We start from the raw sequence: 15914 nt of genomic DNA, 5'->3' as shown, positions 1-15914 counted from the left end.
CGGCCTTTTGGGAAACAAGAAGAGCTGGAGAAGGTCTTCTGTGTGTTGCACACGAGACCTTGGCAGGAAGACGAGCTGCGACAGGGAAGCCCCGGGGTCAACGCTCTGCTCTGGGCTCAGCCTCGGAAAAGGCCCGGCTTCAGAGAAGTGGCCGTGAGGGATTTAACAGCCATCCCTGCCACCCAGATGGAAGGGGAGGAAGCCGAAAGGCAGCCCGGCCACCGGTAGGGAAGGGCTGGAAGCAGGAAGTCAGGCTGTGGGTGTTCTCTGAACCTCCCTTCTGGCAGCACAAGGAGATGGAACTGAAAGCAAGAAGGATTACTGTAATATTTAGGAGTCCTGGGAACCTTTAGACTGGGGCATGTCCTGCACATTATGGGATGGCTGGAAGAAGGGAAAGAGAGGGCGGACGAGAGTAGTCAAGGAGCCTCCAGATGCCTTGGAGGAGGAGACCGCCTGGCAGATCCTCGCCAAAGACGGACAAAACTCCTTTTGTTTTGGACCACGACTCTTGGGATCCGCCCCGTGACCCTGAGGTGCTGGGGGCTGTAGTCTGAAAAAGTAACTTCCCTAAGCTCCCTTGGCATTGTGATGCAGAAACAGCTGGAAAGGCCTGCTCAAGGGCCACCCTCCCCATCAGACGATGTCTCAGGGGCTGGGGGGAGAGTCGGCTTGGAAGGGTTTCTTTCTAGGAGGAAGCCAACGGCAAATATTTGGCCGTAAGAAACCACGAATCCCACCGTCCTGTTTACACGAGGACTCGGAAGCTGAAGAAGAGTTTTGTGAACAAATCCCAGGCGGGGCTGGGGGTCCCCCCCCCCCACACACATAGCTTGGGACCTAGAAAAACCTTCTGGGAGGTGTATTTCTCCCAGAGGAAGGAACCCTGCCTTCTTGCAGGGAGCTCAAGGTGGCTCATACGTAGTTCTCCACTTGCCATTCACACAACAGCCCTGTGATGAAGGCCACACTGACTCTGTGCAAGGGGGCCAAGGCCATCTAGGGGGTGCTGTGACTCCACAAGAAGCTGGCTGTGCTTTCACTAACTCTTGGCCCAGCCTTCTGATCTAGGACACCCAGCTGGTTTCCTTCTGTCCTGCCCTCTAGATCGGGGGTGTCCAACCTTTCACCTTCCCTGGGCTACATTAGAAGATGAAAATTTGGTTTGGGCCGCACATACATTTGTTTTGGGCCGCATGGGGGGGGGCAGCCCTAGCCGTCCTCCGCAGCCCCGCTCCAAGCGCACTTACCGGCAGCTGTGATCTCAGACAGCAGAGGCTGCCAGCTTCGACTCCAGTGGCTTTATGGGGCCGAGAGGGGGTCCACCTATTGACAAGGATGGCACAATGCAGTCATGCAGCCCCCCTCTCCCCTCCCCTCCTGCTCCTTCCTTCCTTCCCTCTCTCCCCCCTACCGTTGTGACGTGCCCCAGCCACATTCCGGCCGCAAGCGCCGGCAGTGTAACTTGAAACTTTGGAATTTCTTTAAAAATAAAAAAAATTGCAATGGCCCGCATTATGAGCCGACCTGGGCTGCATGCGGCCCTTGGGCCGCAGGTTGGACAAGCCTGCTCTAGATTATCTTCTGGACACTCAGGGGCCCTGGCCAATCCACGGTTTTTGCTGCACATCCTTCTGGATCACTTGGCCATTTGAGGACCAAATTGCGAGCACCGGGGCATCTCCGGTGACGAGTGGCTGGGATGGTGAGGGGTCCCCAAGCCAGCTGCTTCCACAAGACAGGAAAGCAGGTTTCAGCTAACCTTTGGGTGAGGCTGCTCATCCTTTCTAAAACGATGTGTTCCACCACAGAGAAGCCAGACACTAAATGCCTAGCAGTGCACAGCCTCTTAACTCTAGCAGCTGCTTAGAAGCAGGGAAGGGACCATAAGGCACAACGTGAAACACGCAAGAAGAATACGTCTCTAATCAGATCCCATGGAATACAGTTTGGGAAGATCAAACACTGCTGGATCTATACATAGAGGTACATGCTTTTTGTTCCCTCAAAGAGTTTCTGTAAAGGAATAAGGCTGGCCAGGTTTTCCTTCACCAAAGCAGGTTATCTCGCCTTCCAATCTAGATTGGAGGAGCAAACAGACACTGCTGGGTTTTCCGCTCTCTTCCCCTAAGCAAATAAGACCCATCTTATGCAAATGGAACTCCTGCACCTGGACAGTCTTACTTGCACAATACCTTTTCCTATACAAACATTATTTCCTATCACCTTGGAAGTCTCCAAACTTGTAATCTCTTTGCAAGATAATAAATTGCTTTCCTGTCCATACAATGCAACAGTGTGACCATGTATTTCTGTAATTGCTGTCTGTTGACCCAACCTGTTGTAAAATTCTATCCCTTCTGTGATTCCCACTCCGATAAAGTTTTGGATTCCTCTGTAACCCCATCCCTTCTGCCAATAGGTCATGAACCATCCATTTCTCCTCCCCTTCCCTCGTGTAACCAATGTTATAAAAGTCCTGGTCTTCCCGTGCATGGCACTGTTATTCCTGCTTACACTTGGAGGCATGACTTCCGCCACCCCTTTTATTTAGCTAAATAAACCAGCAACCGTTTGAACTCTCTCTCTTCAGTCAAGATTTATTGGGAAAGAAGACAAAGTAGTCCATCTTTCTTTCTTCGGGTCAAGAGATGGAGAAGAGGCAGCCAACGAAAAGTACCGGTAGAGGCTGTTCTGCCACAAAACAGCCCTCTTCGGTCATTTGCAACCAAGAACCGCAAAAGGGGATCCTTCCTGGCCAGGGAAAAGGGGAGCACTGCCTTTCCATACCCAAAGGGGAGACGTGTGAGCGAATAGGCAGGGCACCCATGTCCTTTTTCCCAGAGCAGCCCTGGCAGAAGGCCTGCTTGGCTTCCTGTCTGGATGGCAGGCAACGTGGCGTGGCCCCGGCAAGTTCTGCTCTTCCTTCTGTTCTGGTTCAAGGGCCTCAGGCTTAACTTTGACAGAGGAAAATTTCCAGAGCGGGAGAAAAAGACAGGGAGAGGCGGGGGGGGGGGGAAGGAAGGCGAGAAGGAGAGAGGGCGAGCCTTCCCAAAACAGTGCCAAAATGTGTCTGCTGGTGGGAAATGTTTACTTGTCCATTAAGCCGCCCGGACTCGTAGGCTTGCTTCAGGAAGTCGAAACTGATAGCAGGACCGGCTCTGGGTTGAATTATGGTGTTTGCCCTGAGGCCTTGGAAGCAGAGAACTGGGCCACAGGGGTGTGGTTACCCCAGTTTACCTGTGGGGAAAAACTGTGCAGAAACGGAGGGATGCAGCGTCTCCTAAGATGGGTTTGTTGGCAGACATGGCAATCTCAGTGTTTGTGAAGATGCCCAATCATAGAGACAACGGGACAGTTCCCAACAGCGGTTTCCCCCTTTCTGGCTGTGTGTGCATGTGTGTGTGTGTGTGCGTGCAAGCGGGCAGGCGGGCTGCCTGTCCGCAGCAAAAGTAACTGGTGGCTCCTTGAAGCTGAAAGTTCTTCGTGGCCTCAGCTTGTGTGGAGGGCAGCCCACGCCTTCAGACGGAGTCCAGGAAAGCTTATGCCAGATAAAAAGTTTAGGATGCCACAGAACTCTGTGGGGTGTGTGTGTGTGTGTGTGTGTGTGTGTGTGTGTGTGTGTGTGTGTGTGTGTGTGTGTGTGTGTGTGTGTGTGCGCGCATGTGTCTATGTGTGTGTGTTTTGATGAAACAGACCCACATAGCGGTCACTCTGGATAAGGCTGGCCTTTGTAGGCGAATGGCAGCTAGAAATCCACTGATCCAGCTTTGCACTGCAGTTCAGTGAGGATAAAAGGGGGGGCCCTTGCCTGTCATGCTGCTTTGAGGGCTCAAAGATGTGAGCCGGAGGCCCCAGCCTTCAAAGCGGCTGTATTTGGACGATCACCATCAAGGAGAACCACACAACGTGACTGTTTTCACAAAGCAAGGCTCCTAGACATGTTTACTTGGACATATCTCGTATGTTTATGTCGGACATAAACATACCAGATTTGAGTGGATGTAGCATAAATGGGTGGATGTAGCATACCCATTTATGCTAAATCCACTCCGATCTCGTATGTTTACTTGGAATTAAATCCTGTCTGATTTAGTGAAGGCCTCTTGTTTGAAATTGCATCAACGTTTCCCTGATTTGATTCCTGCTGCAGCAGCCGGACCATCGGCTCTTCGTTTTGTGACTCTCCTGTTCTTGTGCGTTTTCCTGGACGATGGGAAGTCAATGCAGGAAAATGTGATCTACAAGCAGAAAGGCAGACATGACTCTAGCTAGCTACAAGAGGAGGGACCACAGGACAGAAATGAACAATGCAGGGGCTACCCAGATGTTTTGGGGTTTCTTTTACTTGACTGTTCACCAAATGACCATTTGTATTGCCCAATGACTCTGCAGCTGGCTGGGTAGCTCAGTGGTTTTGGTGTCTGGCTGTGGAGCCACAGGCGGGACGTTCCGTTCTCTCCCACGGTGTCTCCCGGGAGAAGAAAGAGCCGGCCTGGGTGGCCTTGGGCCAGCTGCACACCGTCCCAGGACCCCTGCAGAGGAAGGGAAGGGCGGACCAGTTCTGAGCCCTCCCCACCGGGCAAGCTTTGGAAAAAAGGTCGCCAGAAGTTGATTTGACAGCATGCTGTTGTTGTCGTCATCACTAATGTCTCCATGAATGTTTGTGTGTGTGTGTGTGTGTGTGTGATATTTTCTTTGCACTTGCAGGTGAAAACCTGCGGGTGCTCCGAGGGCTCTCCTGCATGATCACCGACATCACTGGCCAAGCAAACGATCCACTGCCTGGATGGAAAACTGGCTGCAAATTGCACAACCACCACAGGAACCACAACAACGGTCAGCAGCCTGACCCCTGGACAGAACAGAGGCCGGGCGTGCAGGCCGAAGGGTCGGCCCAGCTCCCTCTTGGCCCAAAAGGTGCCTGAAGTGGGCTGGGAAACTGCCCTCCCCCTGCCCAGCTCTCGTGTGCCGTCATAACGAAGGCCAGGAATCACAGCAGCCTTGGCTGGTGAAAGGAGCCTCCCTGCAGGGCTGCCATTGGGGGGGGGACGGGGGGGGCGGGAAAACGAGGCAGCAGCTCGGCAGACCTTTCCCTTTCAGTCCCTTTGAGGTCCTCCTGAGAACATGTCCCAGGCCTCGGTTTCTCTCTCTCTCGGAAGGAGCCGCCTGCCCTCTGGCGGAAAATCAGAGGAAGCCCTCCACTCACCCCTCCACACGGTCCCTCTTGGCGCCTGGCATCTATCTTCCCGGCTGAGCATCAGGCGCGATGCGACCTGAAAGGGACCTCCTGGAACGGTCATGCCTTTAAGGTTCAGCCAGGTTTCCCAAGGCTTGCAGGCAACTGTGTTGGCCGGATTTTTATTTTTTATAGACCCAAATACAAGCCAACTGATAATCATAGGAAGACCAGCGGAGTGTTCTGTGCTGCCAGCTCCCTTTCCACTTCCAGCAACCCTATGAATCGATAATCGTCATCATGGACCATCAAGGCAATTCTGACTTATGGACCAGGGCCTTCCAAAAGCTCCTGCCTTCGACAGCTCTGCTCAGCTCTTGCAAATCCAAGGCTGGGGCCTTCCTTTATGGAGTCGATCCATCTCCTGCTTGGTCTCCCTCTTTTCCTACTGCCTTCCTCTTTCCTTAGCGCTCCTGTCTTCTCATGACGGGCCCGACGTAGGAGAGCCTTTGTATGATTCAAGGGCCAGCAGAGCGATTCAAAAGGGCCAGCCAGAGTCTGATCTTGCCCAAACTCTTATTTAATGTGCAACTGTCCGAAACCATCTTTCTCTTCTGCTTCTGGTCTGCGTAGCCTTTTAGGGAATTATAGTTTTAATATTACTGGAAGGCACTTCATGTTGTGTGTGTTGGCTTGTTTTGCTGCAGCCAACTCACAAGCTTCCCCCCCACACACACACACACTTTCTCCTCCTGTGCGTCTTGCACCCAATTCTTGTTTCTTTTGCATAAATGAAGAAGGACCCCTGCCATGGAGCTCAAGGCAGCTTGCTTCTGTGAATCAGTGCAAATCTTATCCAGATAGATGAGCCCCAAGTCTCACTTGGATCGGGGCAGGGCCCATTGCTCACCACCACCCCCCCCCGGGGCTGCATGTGGCCTCTCCTGAGCCTCTAAATGGGGCTTCCAGGGGCGTGGTGGTTCACCGGCCATTCCCATTCCTCCCAGTCAGGGAGAAGGATCAGTTCCGATCAGGATTGCAGGGCAGGGATGGAGTAGCCTCTTAAGACCTGAGAGGCCCTTACCTGTGTGAGTGTGCTATGCTTGCCTGTCTCTCACAACCCTTGCTTATTCCTCCCACCACCTTGTCACGGTGAGGATCTGCCCCTCTGTTGCCTCTGGTCTTGCAGCAACTGCCAACGTTTGGATGGCCGGGTCCCAGGCTGCCTGCTGAAGTCTCAGGGCATTGCTAAGCTTTCCCAGCTCTGCAGACGAGGGGAGGAAGCTCAGGGAAATGGGCGCTAAAAGAGGAGAAAATTCCCTTGGTGTGTGAGGGGTGGCTTTAAAGGTGGGCTCCTCCCAAGGCCCCCACAAACTCAGCAGAAAGGGGATCTCATGCGCCTTGCACCTGTGCATGGAGGGGGGCCCAACACACACACATGAATGAATGAATGAATGAATGAATGAATGAATGAATGAATGAATGAATGAATGAATGAATGAATGAATGAATGAATGAATGAGAGCTGGTGTGTGTTCCCATTGCTCATGCACGGATCCCCCACAACCCTGTGTACCTCTTTGGCCAACATGCGACACGCAATCCTCTCCAGCTTTGATCTTCTCCACTCATCTGTCTTATCAGTACATATAATATTTCTCTTGTGGGAGGGAGAAGCCAATGGCAAGGAACTATTAAAAGAGGCAAAGCAACTCCCCAATGCATAAAGGATTTATTTATTCATTTATCGTATATTTGGAATACGACTATCATTTCCTCAGGAAAGCCTCATGAGAATTTGGATATTCCTCTGCTTGCAGGGAATGGGAATGGGAGGGAAGGAGTGCTAAGGAATATATGAATATATGCAGTGTATAGTTCTTGAAAAAGTGGAAAGGAAGGTAAGAATTAAGAAGAGTTAAAACGGCCGGGAGAGAGACGGTTAAGCAAGCATCCCGCTTTCTTTGATGCCTGCCCTCCTCGAGGAACTGTTTTGTTTTATTAACAACAGAAGAGCAGGTGGTGGATTAATGCGGAAGGCTGCATGATGTGTTTGGCCATAAAATGCTGAACACACCGCAGACTGGAAAGTTGTTCTTCAGTTAAATGCCGTTAAGCAGTGCTTGATCGTATTTTGGATAAACACAGTAGCTGTTATAGATCCCTGGGGAGAGGCTGGACTCAAGAGCAGCTCAGAGGCAGCGGGGGGGGGGGGGGGAAGAGTTGTGCCGAGGAACTTAGCCCCTTCCCCCTGCACACAACCCCTGAGCCCATCTCTGCACCGGCACCAGAGTTGGCCAGCATTCGAGGCCTTCTGGGGAAGACACGGAACGTGGCTTAGGGCAACGTCCTGCAAAGGAGGAGGGGTTTTAAGGAGGTGGATCCGTGTCCACCTCCAAGCGCATTTAGAGCCCTCTGTTCTTCCTTCAGCAGTTAACCCTTCGTAATTCAGATCTGTGGTTTCACCTTAGCAAACAGACCCTGTGCTTCCTTCCCAAAAGATCTGTGCTGAACTGCTGGATAGCTCCGCCGTTGAGGTCTCTGGGTGTGGAGCCAGGTTCGATTCCTCCAGGACAAAGGGCTGGACCTCTGTGATCTTCAGGGGGTCCCTTCGAGATCTGCCCTTCTAAGATGGTAACACAAAGCCAGCTAACTCATTTGCAGACCCCCCCGAGGGGGCTCCGTCCCCCTCCCTCCCAAACCGGTTCACAAAGTCTTCTCTCCAGCAGGCTTCGGCCTGCCTTCCACCTGCTCTTGGCTGCCATAGAGCCTCGGAACGTTGGCACAACATTCTAGGGCCAGAGAAACGGATGCAGGTAGCCATCTTGTACCGTCGCTGGTCATTCAGAGGTGGGTGGGGCCTGCCTGCATGGAGGGGCCCCCATAACCTCTGCTAGGGGCAGTTATATGTGACTGCTTCACTTTCACAGAGGTGGACTTCCCCCTACCAGCTGGCTGGTGACCACAGGACCCCCATTTTAATGGGGAGGCCATGGTGTCCTGCCTCACCCCTGAGAGAAGACGGCTGCTCCACGCTTCTTGTGTGGGAGGTTTCTGGGCAAAGGGTCTACCCGAGCTGGACTAATTAGACAGGGAGATCTGGGGAGTGCGCTTGATGGACAGCTGAGGAAGTGGGTTTAAAATGGTTACTTTATTTACTTTACCTTATTTAGACTTATACCCCGCCCTGCTAGACAAAGTCTACTTTAAAATGGTTTCTTTTGGGGGTACGTTGAGAGGGACAGTGCTTTATGAAACCGGGAAGAATGTCTGTTGGGCACCACTGTTATTAGGACATGGCATCTTGTGTGGGCAACCTCTGGGACCACTCCTTGTTGACTGTCACAAGTGGACCCAGGAGTAGGGCCTTTACTGGCTCAGTCTCAACACCCTTGGAAGGCTTAGTGTCAACAGAGCTTTTTTTTTAATAAGATGTTTCAAGCCAGACAACTAGATGGCCCATGCTTCAGACACCCCGTGTGCCTTCCTCCCAGGAGCATGGGCTCAGAAACGGAGGGACACCACAGGGGTTAACCAGTGGGCCCACGTGTGTGTCGGGGGAGCAGACTGGAAGACACTAACCAGAAGAGTTGAAGCTTCCTTGGCACTCTCTCTCTCTCTCTGTGTGTGTGTGTGTGTGTGTCTTCTGCTCTTGTAAACGGCAGTCCGGTCCTCTTCAGGATGCTAGAACGGCCCCGTCTCCTGTTCCCTGGGAGCTTCTTGGCTGCTCTCGTCTTTGCCTTCCTCCAGCCCAGCTGGTGCACCCCGGGGGCTTTTCATCCCCACAGAGGCGGGCAGCCAAAGCTTAAAAACACAGAAAGCTCAGGGCTGGGGCCAACCCCCCCGTGGGCCATAGGCCAACCCCTGTGGTGCCCCTCTGCTCCTGAACCCAGGATCCTGGGGAAGGAAACATGGCCGGAGCCGGCTGTTGGCAGAGCCTGCTCTTTTGGTCTTCCGCCGGAGGATGCGTGAGGGTGGGGTGAGGGTGGGGGATCCCACATCCAGGGTGTTTCTGAATACTCGCTATCTCTTCCTCAGAGGTTTCCTTGCGGCTCCCGTCACCATCCCAGGAGTTTCAGAGGACAGAGATGTTTGGCCTTCGTTGTCAAAAAGCTTCGCCCACCCCATCACTCTCCAACAGGAGAGAGAGGGTGGCCAAACTACCCTGTGAGAGAAAAGACCAAGAGAGGACAGGTGATGGCCCCTGCCAGGTCAGTGTCCCCCAACTCATGAGGCAGGGAAATGATAGGTGTGGGGGTTCATCCAGGTGGCCCCTTTTCTACCACCGTTTCCCTGACGTCCAGAGGGCATCCCTCCTATTTTGTTCCATATTCTCTCCCCTCCCCCCCCCACAACCCCTATTCCTGACTTCATGGACCTTTTTACATCATGTTGAAACCATCCATCCATCCATCCATCTATTCTTTTTTGGCACCCCTTTGTGTCAAGAGGCAGAATTCAGGGCTACAGCATTTCCCAATGTTAGGTTTTTCAAAAAAAATCATTATTTTCTGTTAAGATACAGAACAGATGAACCCCTCCCCCTAAGCAATATTAGGGATGTGGTGGTGCTGCGGGTTAAACCGCAGAAGCCTCTGTGCTGCAAGGTCAGAAGACCAGCCGTCGTAAGATCGAATCCAGGCGATGGAGTGAGCTCCCCTCGCTTGTCCCAGCTCCTGCCAACCTAGCAGTTTGAAAGCATGTAAAAATGCAATTAGATAAATAAGTACCATCATGGTGGGAAGGTAATGGCATTCTGTGTCTAGTCGTGCTGGCCACGTGACCACGGAAACTGTCTCTGGACAAACGCTGGCTCTACAGCTTGGAGACGGGGATGAGCACCGTGTCCTAGAGTTGGACACGACTGGACTAAATGTCAAGGGGAACCTTTCCCTTTCCCTAAGCAATATTGGTTGTTTGCTAGATGTTGGCAACCACACAGGATGAGGACAGCATAGAATTGGGGAAGCAGGCAAGTGCTAAATATATCCCTGGCTGGAGGTGGCTTCCAGTAAATCCCAGGAAATTCTGCTAGCGAGCAACAGAAAAGGAAGCAAAACTGAGAGATACCAATGCTTTGTCTGGGAAAGCCCTCTCTCTCTCTCTGTGTGGGGGGTTCGTGTCTCCATGGGGGAAATACATAATCATCTAACCTTCACCTTCATGTGATAATGCACTGGCTGGCTTAGACACTGTTTTGCATGGGGGCAGGACAGAAAGAATTGTGGCTTTTCTGGGAATCTTGAAGGAACAGCAGAGAATGCCAGAGATATGAAGTGGCAAGAAAGAATGAGCCACCCACTTACCCCCTCTTCAAAGGGATAGAAAGCCCAAGGAAGTATTGTGCCCCCCCCCCCCCGGCCAGGTTACAAGAGCAACTGGATTGCCTGGAAGTCAGCCTTTCTAGGCTACAGACCAGAGCTGGAAGACCCCAATGAACCCCAAGGAAGAGGTGTCTTTGCCCCAATAGGGTCCTTTGCGGGGGGGGGGCGGAGAAGAAGAGGCAGCTTCACAACCCCATCAGCCTCCTCGCTGCCCTTTCCATGGCTATTATGGCAGATACGGCGCACGCTGCTCCCAATGCCTCTTATTGGGTGAAAATTGTTCCATATATTTACGGATCCGCAGGGTGGTGCTTCTACGGGGACAAAGGAAACGTGGACGCAGGCTTCGCTGCTTCCCTGGAAAGTCATTTGTGTGCGTGTGTTGTCCGAATGGCACTGTGGGCCCCTGACCGTGCCCCCCCCAATGGGTCTGTCTCCTCCCCTCCCTCTGTCTTTTTGACATGCCCAAACCAGGCCCATTTTTGTGCCATTTGGGTGGGAGGGGAGCACCAGCCTCGCGGCTCCCAGACCTTGTTCTTGCACAAACCCGGGGAGACCGCCCACCCCCTTGGCCAACTGCCTCCCCCACTCCCTGTGGCCCCAAGAGGCTCCGCAGTGGTTCGGAGCCGCAAAAGGAAGGCCGCACCCTGGCTCAGTGGCTCTTGACTGGATCTTGCTCTCGGGCTCCGAGCAACCCGCCCCACAAGCCTCGCCAGCAGAAGAAACCCTCCTCCCGGCTCTTGCCGGTCTCCATTCCTGCTCCTGGCTCACAAAAATCCACCCATTTCTGCCCTCACTTGCCTTTCCTCCATCCAGCCCTCCATTCACTCCCACCAGAACTAGGAGAAAATGTTTGGGGTATTTTTTTTTTTTTGGACTGCAACTCCCAGAACGCCCTCAGCCAGCGGGGCTCCAGTTTTCATGCCCATTTCCACATTTCTCCGGCCTCTAGCACCCAGGAAGGTGCCCGGTGGGGAGAGAGGGGCAGGATCCCTGCCCAGCGCAAGAGACCTTGGCCGGCACCTGCCCCCTGCCTATGGCCTTGTCAGACGGAGGTGGGCAAAGGGCAGCCCCCCCCATGGGCCATTTCTGTGGCCCTCGGGTCGCCCTCCTCCACCCCCACCACCCCTCACCAAGCTGCAAAAACACCTAAATTGGCATGGTAGCAGGGGCATCGATGGGCCCCAGCAACCCCTTCCACAAAAAGAAAGTTGGGCGTGGGCATCCGGTTTTGATTTCCTTACCTGCCTGCCTGCCTGCTTGTTTGCTAATTTGAGGGTCTGGTTCTGCTCCCAATGGATCCTGGGGGTGGGAAACTGTCCCCTGGAGCTTCCAAAGTTGCCCCCCCACGCCCCCCCCGGTTTCAACCGCCTATGCTGTGGGCCGTCTGCCACCAGAGCTGTAGCCCGCCACCCCATTCTCTGGCCACCCTTCCCTCTGCCTCCCTGGCCACCGCTGGTCCTAGCGATTTCTCCGGGAAAGGGGGCTTTTTCGCCTACTCTTATCGGCCACCCCTTGTGAGTTGTGTTCTTCCTCCCCTCTCTCATCTGAGTGTTAGCTGGGGCACCCTAGGAAACTCCCCCCCCCCCCTTGTCTTATGCTCTCCTCTCCAGGAAAAGACAGAAAAATGGCCTCAGCCACTTCCGGAGATGAAGACTCGTGAGGACCAGTTGGCGCATGGACAAGACCGCCCAGGGCAGGTGAGGCGAGTTTAACCTCCCCCCCCAAGAGAGAGAGGGGTGGGTGGGTGGGTTGGTGGGTGTGGGTGTCTGGGGGTGTGTGCAGGGGTCCTGGTCCCCTTGGCAGAGCTTTGCAAAGTTCCTGCCGTGTCCCTGATTTGCCCCACAGAGTAGCTGCCCGGAGGTGAAGAGAATTCTGCTGAGGGAAGAGAAAGAGGATCCCGGCCTCCTCCAGGTGAGTTGGACATCTTGCCCGGGGGGGGGCTGTTGGAGAGCAGGACGCGGGCACCGGGCATGGGGGGTGGGCGGGCGGGGGGAGGCTTTCTGTAAAGCAGGCCTGGGAGCCTTTTGGCCCATGGGGCTGCACACGGCCAGTCTCTGGTGTGGGACCCCCATGTAGCCTTCTGGGACCCCCCTCCAGTTTTTTTCTAAAAAGTTGGGGAATCCTGTTTGCAGAAGCCTCCAGGGATAAGATCGTTCTCTAAGATGACTCCTTCTTGCATCTCATGTTTTTTTAAATAAAAAATTATTATGTGCCATCTTCCACCCCTCTCAAAAAAAAAAAGCCCCTTTAAAAAGAACCATTTTTAAAAGAAGAAAAAAGCAGAAGGGACCTTCCTGTCAATTTCTGTTTTAGAATCACAGAATCGTAAGAGCTGGAGGGACTGAGGCCAGATTAGCAGCGATAGCTCGGCCGGCCCTCTTAGCTTCCACGGAAGGAGATTCCAAAGCCCCTCCAAGGTGCTCCGTCCCACAGTCAAGGGACTCCTTCTGTCAGGAAGGACTCCTTGGTGTTTACGCAGAATCTTCTCTCTTGTCCTCTGTATCCTGCCCCCTGGAGCTACTGGGAAGGGCTGGTTCAGCCCTCAGAGTGTGGGGGTGCGTGCCGTGGCCCTCAGAAATGCCAAAGGGGTCCACCCTGCTTGCCAAGGGACACCCAGACCCACCCAATGCCCTACGTGGGCTGGAGTGGGCATCTAAACCCTTCTTTCCTGCAAATATTTTTATATTGAATTTTTCCTGGCTAAATTTCAGAACCGTCAGTATTGGTCAGCTATTTCGTTTAGCATCTTAGCATGAACGGTTAGGCAAGAGGTTAACTTTTTAAAAAACAACACCTTGCATGGATGTTTTCCCTGTCCAAAGTTAAACCAACTTGTTAGCTATGTATAACTTTGAAAGAGAAAAAAATCTTAATTGGAATTCACGGTACATATTTGTACTCAAAACTTGAAAGACCAAACTGGAAATTGAGAGTCAAGCTGAATTCGAGCTACTTGTTCCAGTGATGTTTGTTTGCTTGTTTGTTTAATTCTTTCAAGCTTCCAGTTCCCTGGGTAGGGGAAAGAGACCATTCTCTTCTCTTCCCTCTGCATGAGCACCTTCTTTCAGGCCTGGTCCTGACAGCCCCCAAGCCCCCCCCCCGGGAAGATCCTGGATTGAAAAGAAGGACACCATGGCAGCTTAGCTGGGGTTGGAAGTGGAGGGGGGGGGTTGCACATGACGGAAAGAGATCATGAAGTAAAAGCTGGGAAGACCTTGAGTGGAGCAGAGCAAGTCACCTTCTAGTGCAAAAAGAACATCTGGATTCCCCCGTACAGCTGTGCCAGTCCGCTCCCTCAAGGCGGAAAGACCTTGAACCACCGAGGAGAGCGCCAGGAATGGCAGGGAAGGAAATGGGGACAAAGCCTGGGTTAGAACCTCCTGTCGGAAAGGATTGCCCCCAAAGGAGGTGGCCTTTGGTCGGAGGGGGGCAGGCGGCAGGATATGTCATGATTGCTTTAGCTAGGATTTCCTCCATTGGCAGGGGGCTGGACTAGATGACCCTCGGGTCCCTTCCAACCCTACAATTCTGTGAATCTCTTGACACGGCGCCTGTGTTGTGTAGGCTGGAGACCAGCTTGAAGAGAAGGACAGGCTGGAGGCCGGCAGCTGGAGGCTGGACTTCGAGTCACAGTCAGTCCACGAAGAGTGAGTACAAGAAGCAGGAGCAGAGCAGCCAGGTGGTGGCGAAGGGGGTGGGGTGGGCGGTGTGTTCCTGCCCCCTCGGGCACCTGCGTCCTTGGCAGGGAAGCCCTCACCGGAATGCAAGAGGAGCAAAGGTCGGCCCTCTTAGCGGCAAGCGCTGCGGCCTGTCCATCGGAGGGTGGCGCCGGTGCAGGGTTCTGCCTTTCCCTCCTTCCTTCCCTCCCTCCCTCAGGGGTTTCCCCCTCATCTCCTCATTCCCACAAGCTCCCCAGGAATGCCACTGCCAGACGGGCCCCGGGCGCTGTGCCTTGGTGGCGCCCCTCGGACAGCATCTCCCTCCGGCCACAAGTGAGTTCGGGGCTGCCAACGGGTAGAGAAGGGCGCCGGGGACAGGAAAAAAGGGTTCCTTTCTGGGGAAGAGAGAAATTCCTTGCTCTTCTGTCTTCCAGGATTTATTGGGGCTGCTTCTACTTCTTCCCGTGGCTCAGAATGTGTAAGAAGGACAAAAGGGAGCCCCCGTCATAGCGTGGTATGCCGGTCAGGCTCCTTTGTATGTTGGGGACGGGAGGAGGAGGAGGAGGAGGGGGAGGAAGGCCTGCTGTCCCAGCTCAAGGAATGCTCCGTCAGCCACCCCACAGGCTTGCAGGGGGGTCCGATCCTTCTCCAAGAGGGAGCTGAGCCTGGGGCTGCCAAACCAACCACAGGGATGCTTTTTTGCCTTTGTGGGCTCCGTTCCCTCCCATAAATAATCACGTGCCATCAAGTCTGACCTCCGGCAACCCTCTCCAGGGTTTTCTAGTTGGGTCGTCCTCCTAAATCACTCCCCATCTCCTTCTTCAGGGGGCAGGTCTGGGACCGTGTGCAGCTTGCCCACAGCCACCCAGGCTGGCTCTTCTCCCAGGAGACCCGGTGGGGAAAGGCACTCCCAACAGGATTAGGGCCATGATATATATGGGAAGCGGAGGACAGACTCAGAGGGGGTGCTTCTGAGCATCTGGATTCTTGCTTGGAAGCTTCATCAGCTGAAGCTCAGATCATGGGAAGTTGCTTTTCTATAACAGGAGCGCCCTAAGTTAGCCAGGATCCTTTACCTTGAATGGAACAAGAGGGGCAGGTGGGTCAGCCCCCCCCTCACTTCCTGTGCCGGATAGCTGTCAGAATAGGAAGGAAGGGGTGTGTGTCACTCTCTGCTGAATGGCTTGGGGGCCCTGAGTTCAAATTACGCATAGGAGAGACAATCCTTCTTTGAGGCCTCAGTTCATGGAAGGTACTGTATAGGATAAGGACAGGATTATTCTTTGCATGCAGAAGGAACAGTTTGGGATTGTGTGGGGCTGCCCTCCAAAAGCAGCACTCTGGCTCCTTTTCTGACTCAGAAAAATAGGGAGCCCCCACCACGGTGTTTTTTATTTATTTATCTATTTATTCGATTTTTACCCCGCCCCTCCAGACGACGTCTACTCGTGTTCCTGCCCAGCTCCAAATCTGAAATGACAGGGGCGAACTAAAAAAAGTGAAGCTGAACAGATCAGCTGCTCTCTAAGGACAAGCCTCTTGGAGAGGTCCTTGCTTACGCGCCTCTCTTCCCCGGGTCACCCACCCACAGGGCACCTTCCACATGGGCTAGAGCGGAACTACAGCTCCCAGAATTCAACCGGAACGCCGCCTCGGCTTGCGTTCGAAGCCAGGGCTCGCTCTCCTCCGCTTCGCCCATGTTAATTGCATGGAGAAAAGGCCGCCAGAGGGCGCCAGAGGCCCGGGTTT

The 15914-nt window shown here is 53.6% G+C and overlaps 1 protein-coding gene across 1 annotated transcript; it reads left to right on the top strand.

The window, feature by feature from the left end:
* Window positions 1-11873: 11873 nt before the first annotated feature.
* Window positions 11874-14675, top strand: LOC110082804 (uncharacterized). The gene is made up of 4 exons (XM_072993030.2): window positions 11874-12203; window positions 12352-12417; window positions 14071-14153; window positions 14600-14675. Exons 1-4 carry the CDS (start codon window positions 11877-11879, stop codon window positions 14673-14675), a joined length of 552 nt encoding a protein of 183 aa, XP_072849131.2. The 5' UTR covers window positions 11874-11876.
* The last annotated feature ends 1239 nt before the right edge of the window (window positions 14676-15914 follow it).

This window comes from Pogona vitticeps, chromosome 2 (assembly GCF_051106095.1).
Source record: "Pogona vitticeps strain Pit_001003342236 chromosome 2, PviZW2.1, whole genome shotgun sequence".
NCBI lineage: Eukaryota > Metazoa > Chordata > Lepidosauria > Squamata > Agamidae > Pogona > Pogona vitticeps.
The sequence above is the reverse complement of the archived record's forward strand: the minus strand, read 5'-3'. Positions and strand labels throughout refer to the sequence as shown.

Coding starts and splice junctions, on each gene's coding strand:
- LOC110082804 (XM_072993030.2), top strand. CDS start 11,877: ATGCTGTGGGCCGTCTGCCACCAGAGCTGTAGCCCGCCACCCCATTCT. Junction 12,204..12,351: donor GACAAGACCGCCCAGGGCAG/GTGAGGCGAGTT, acceptor TTTGCCCCACAG/AGTAGCTGCCCGGAGGTGAA. Junction 12,418..14,070: donor AGGATCCCGGCCTCCTCCAG/GTGAGTTGGACA, acceptor TGTGTTGTGTAG/GCTGGAGACCAGCTTGAAGA.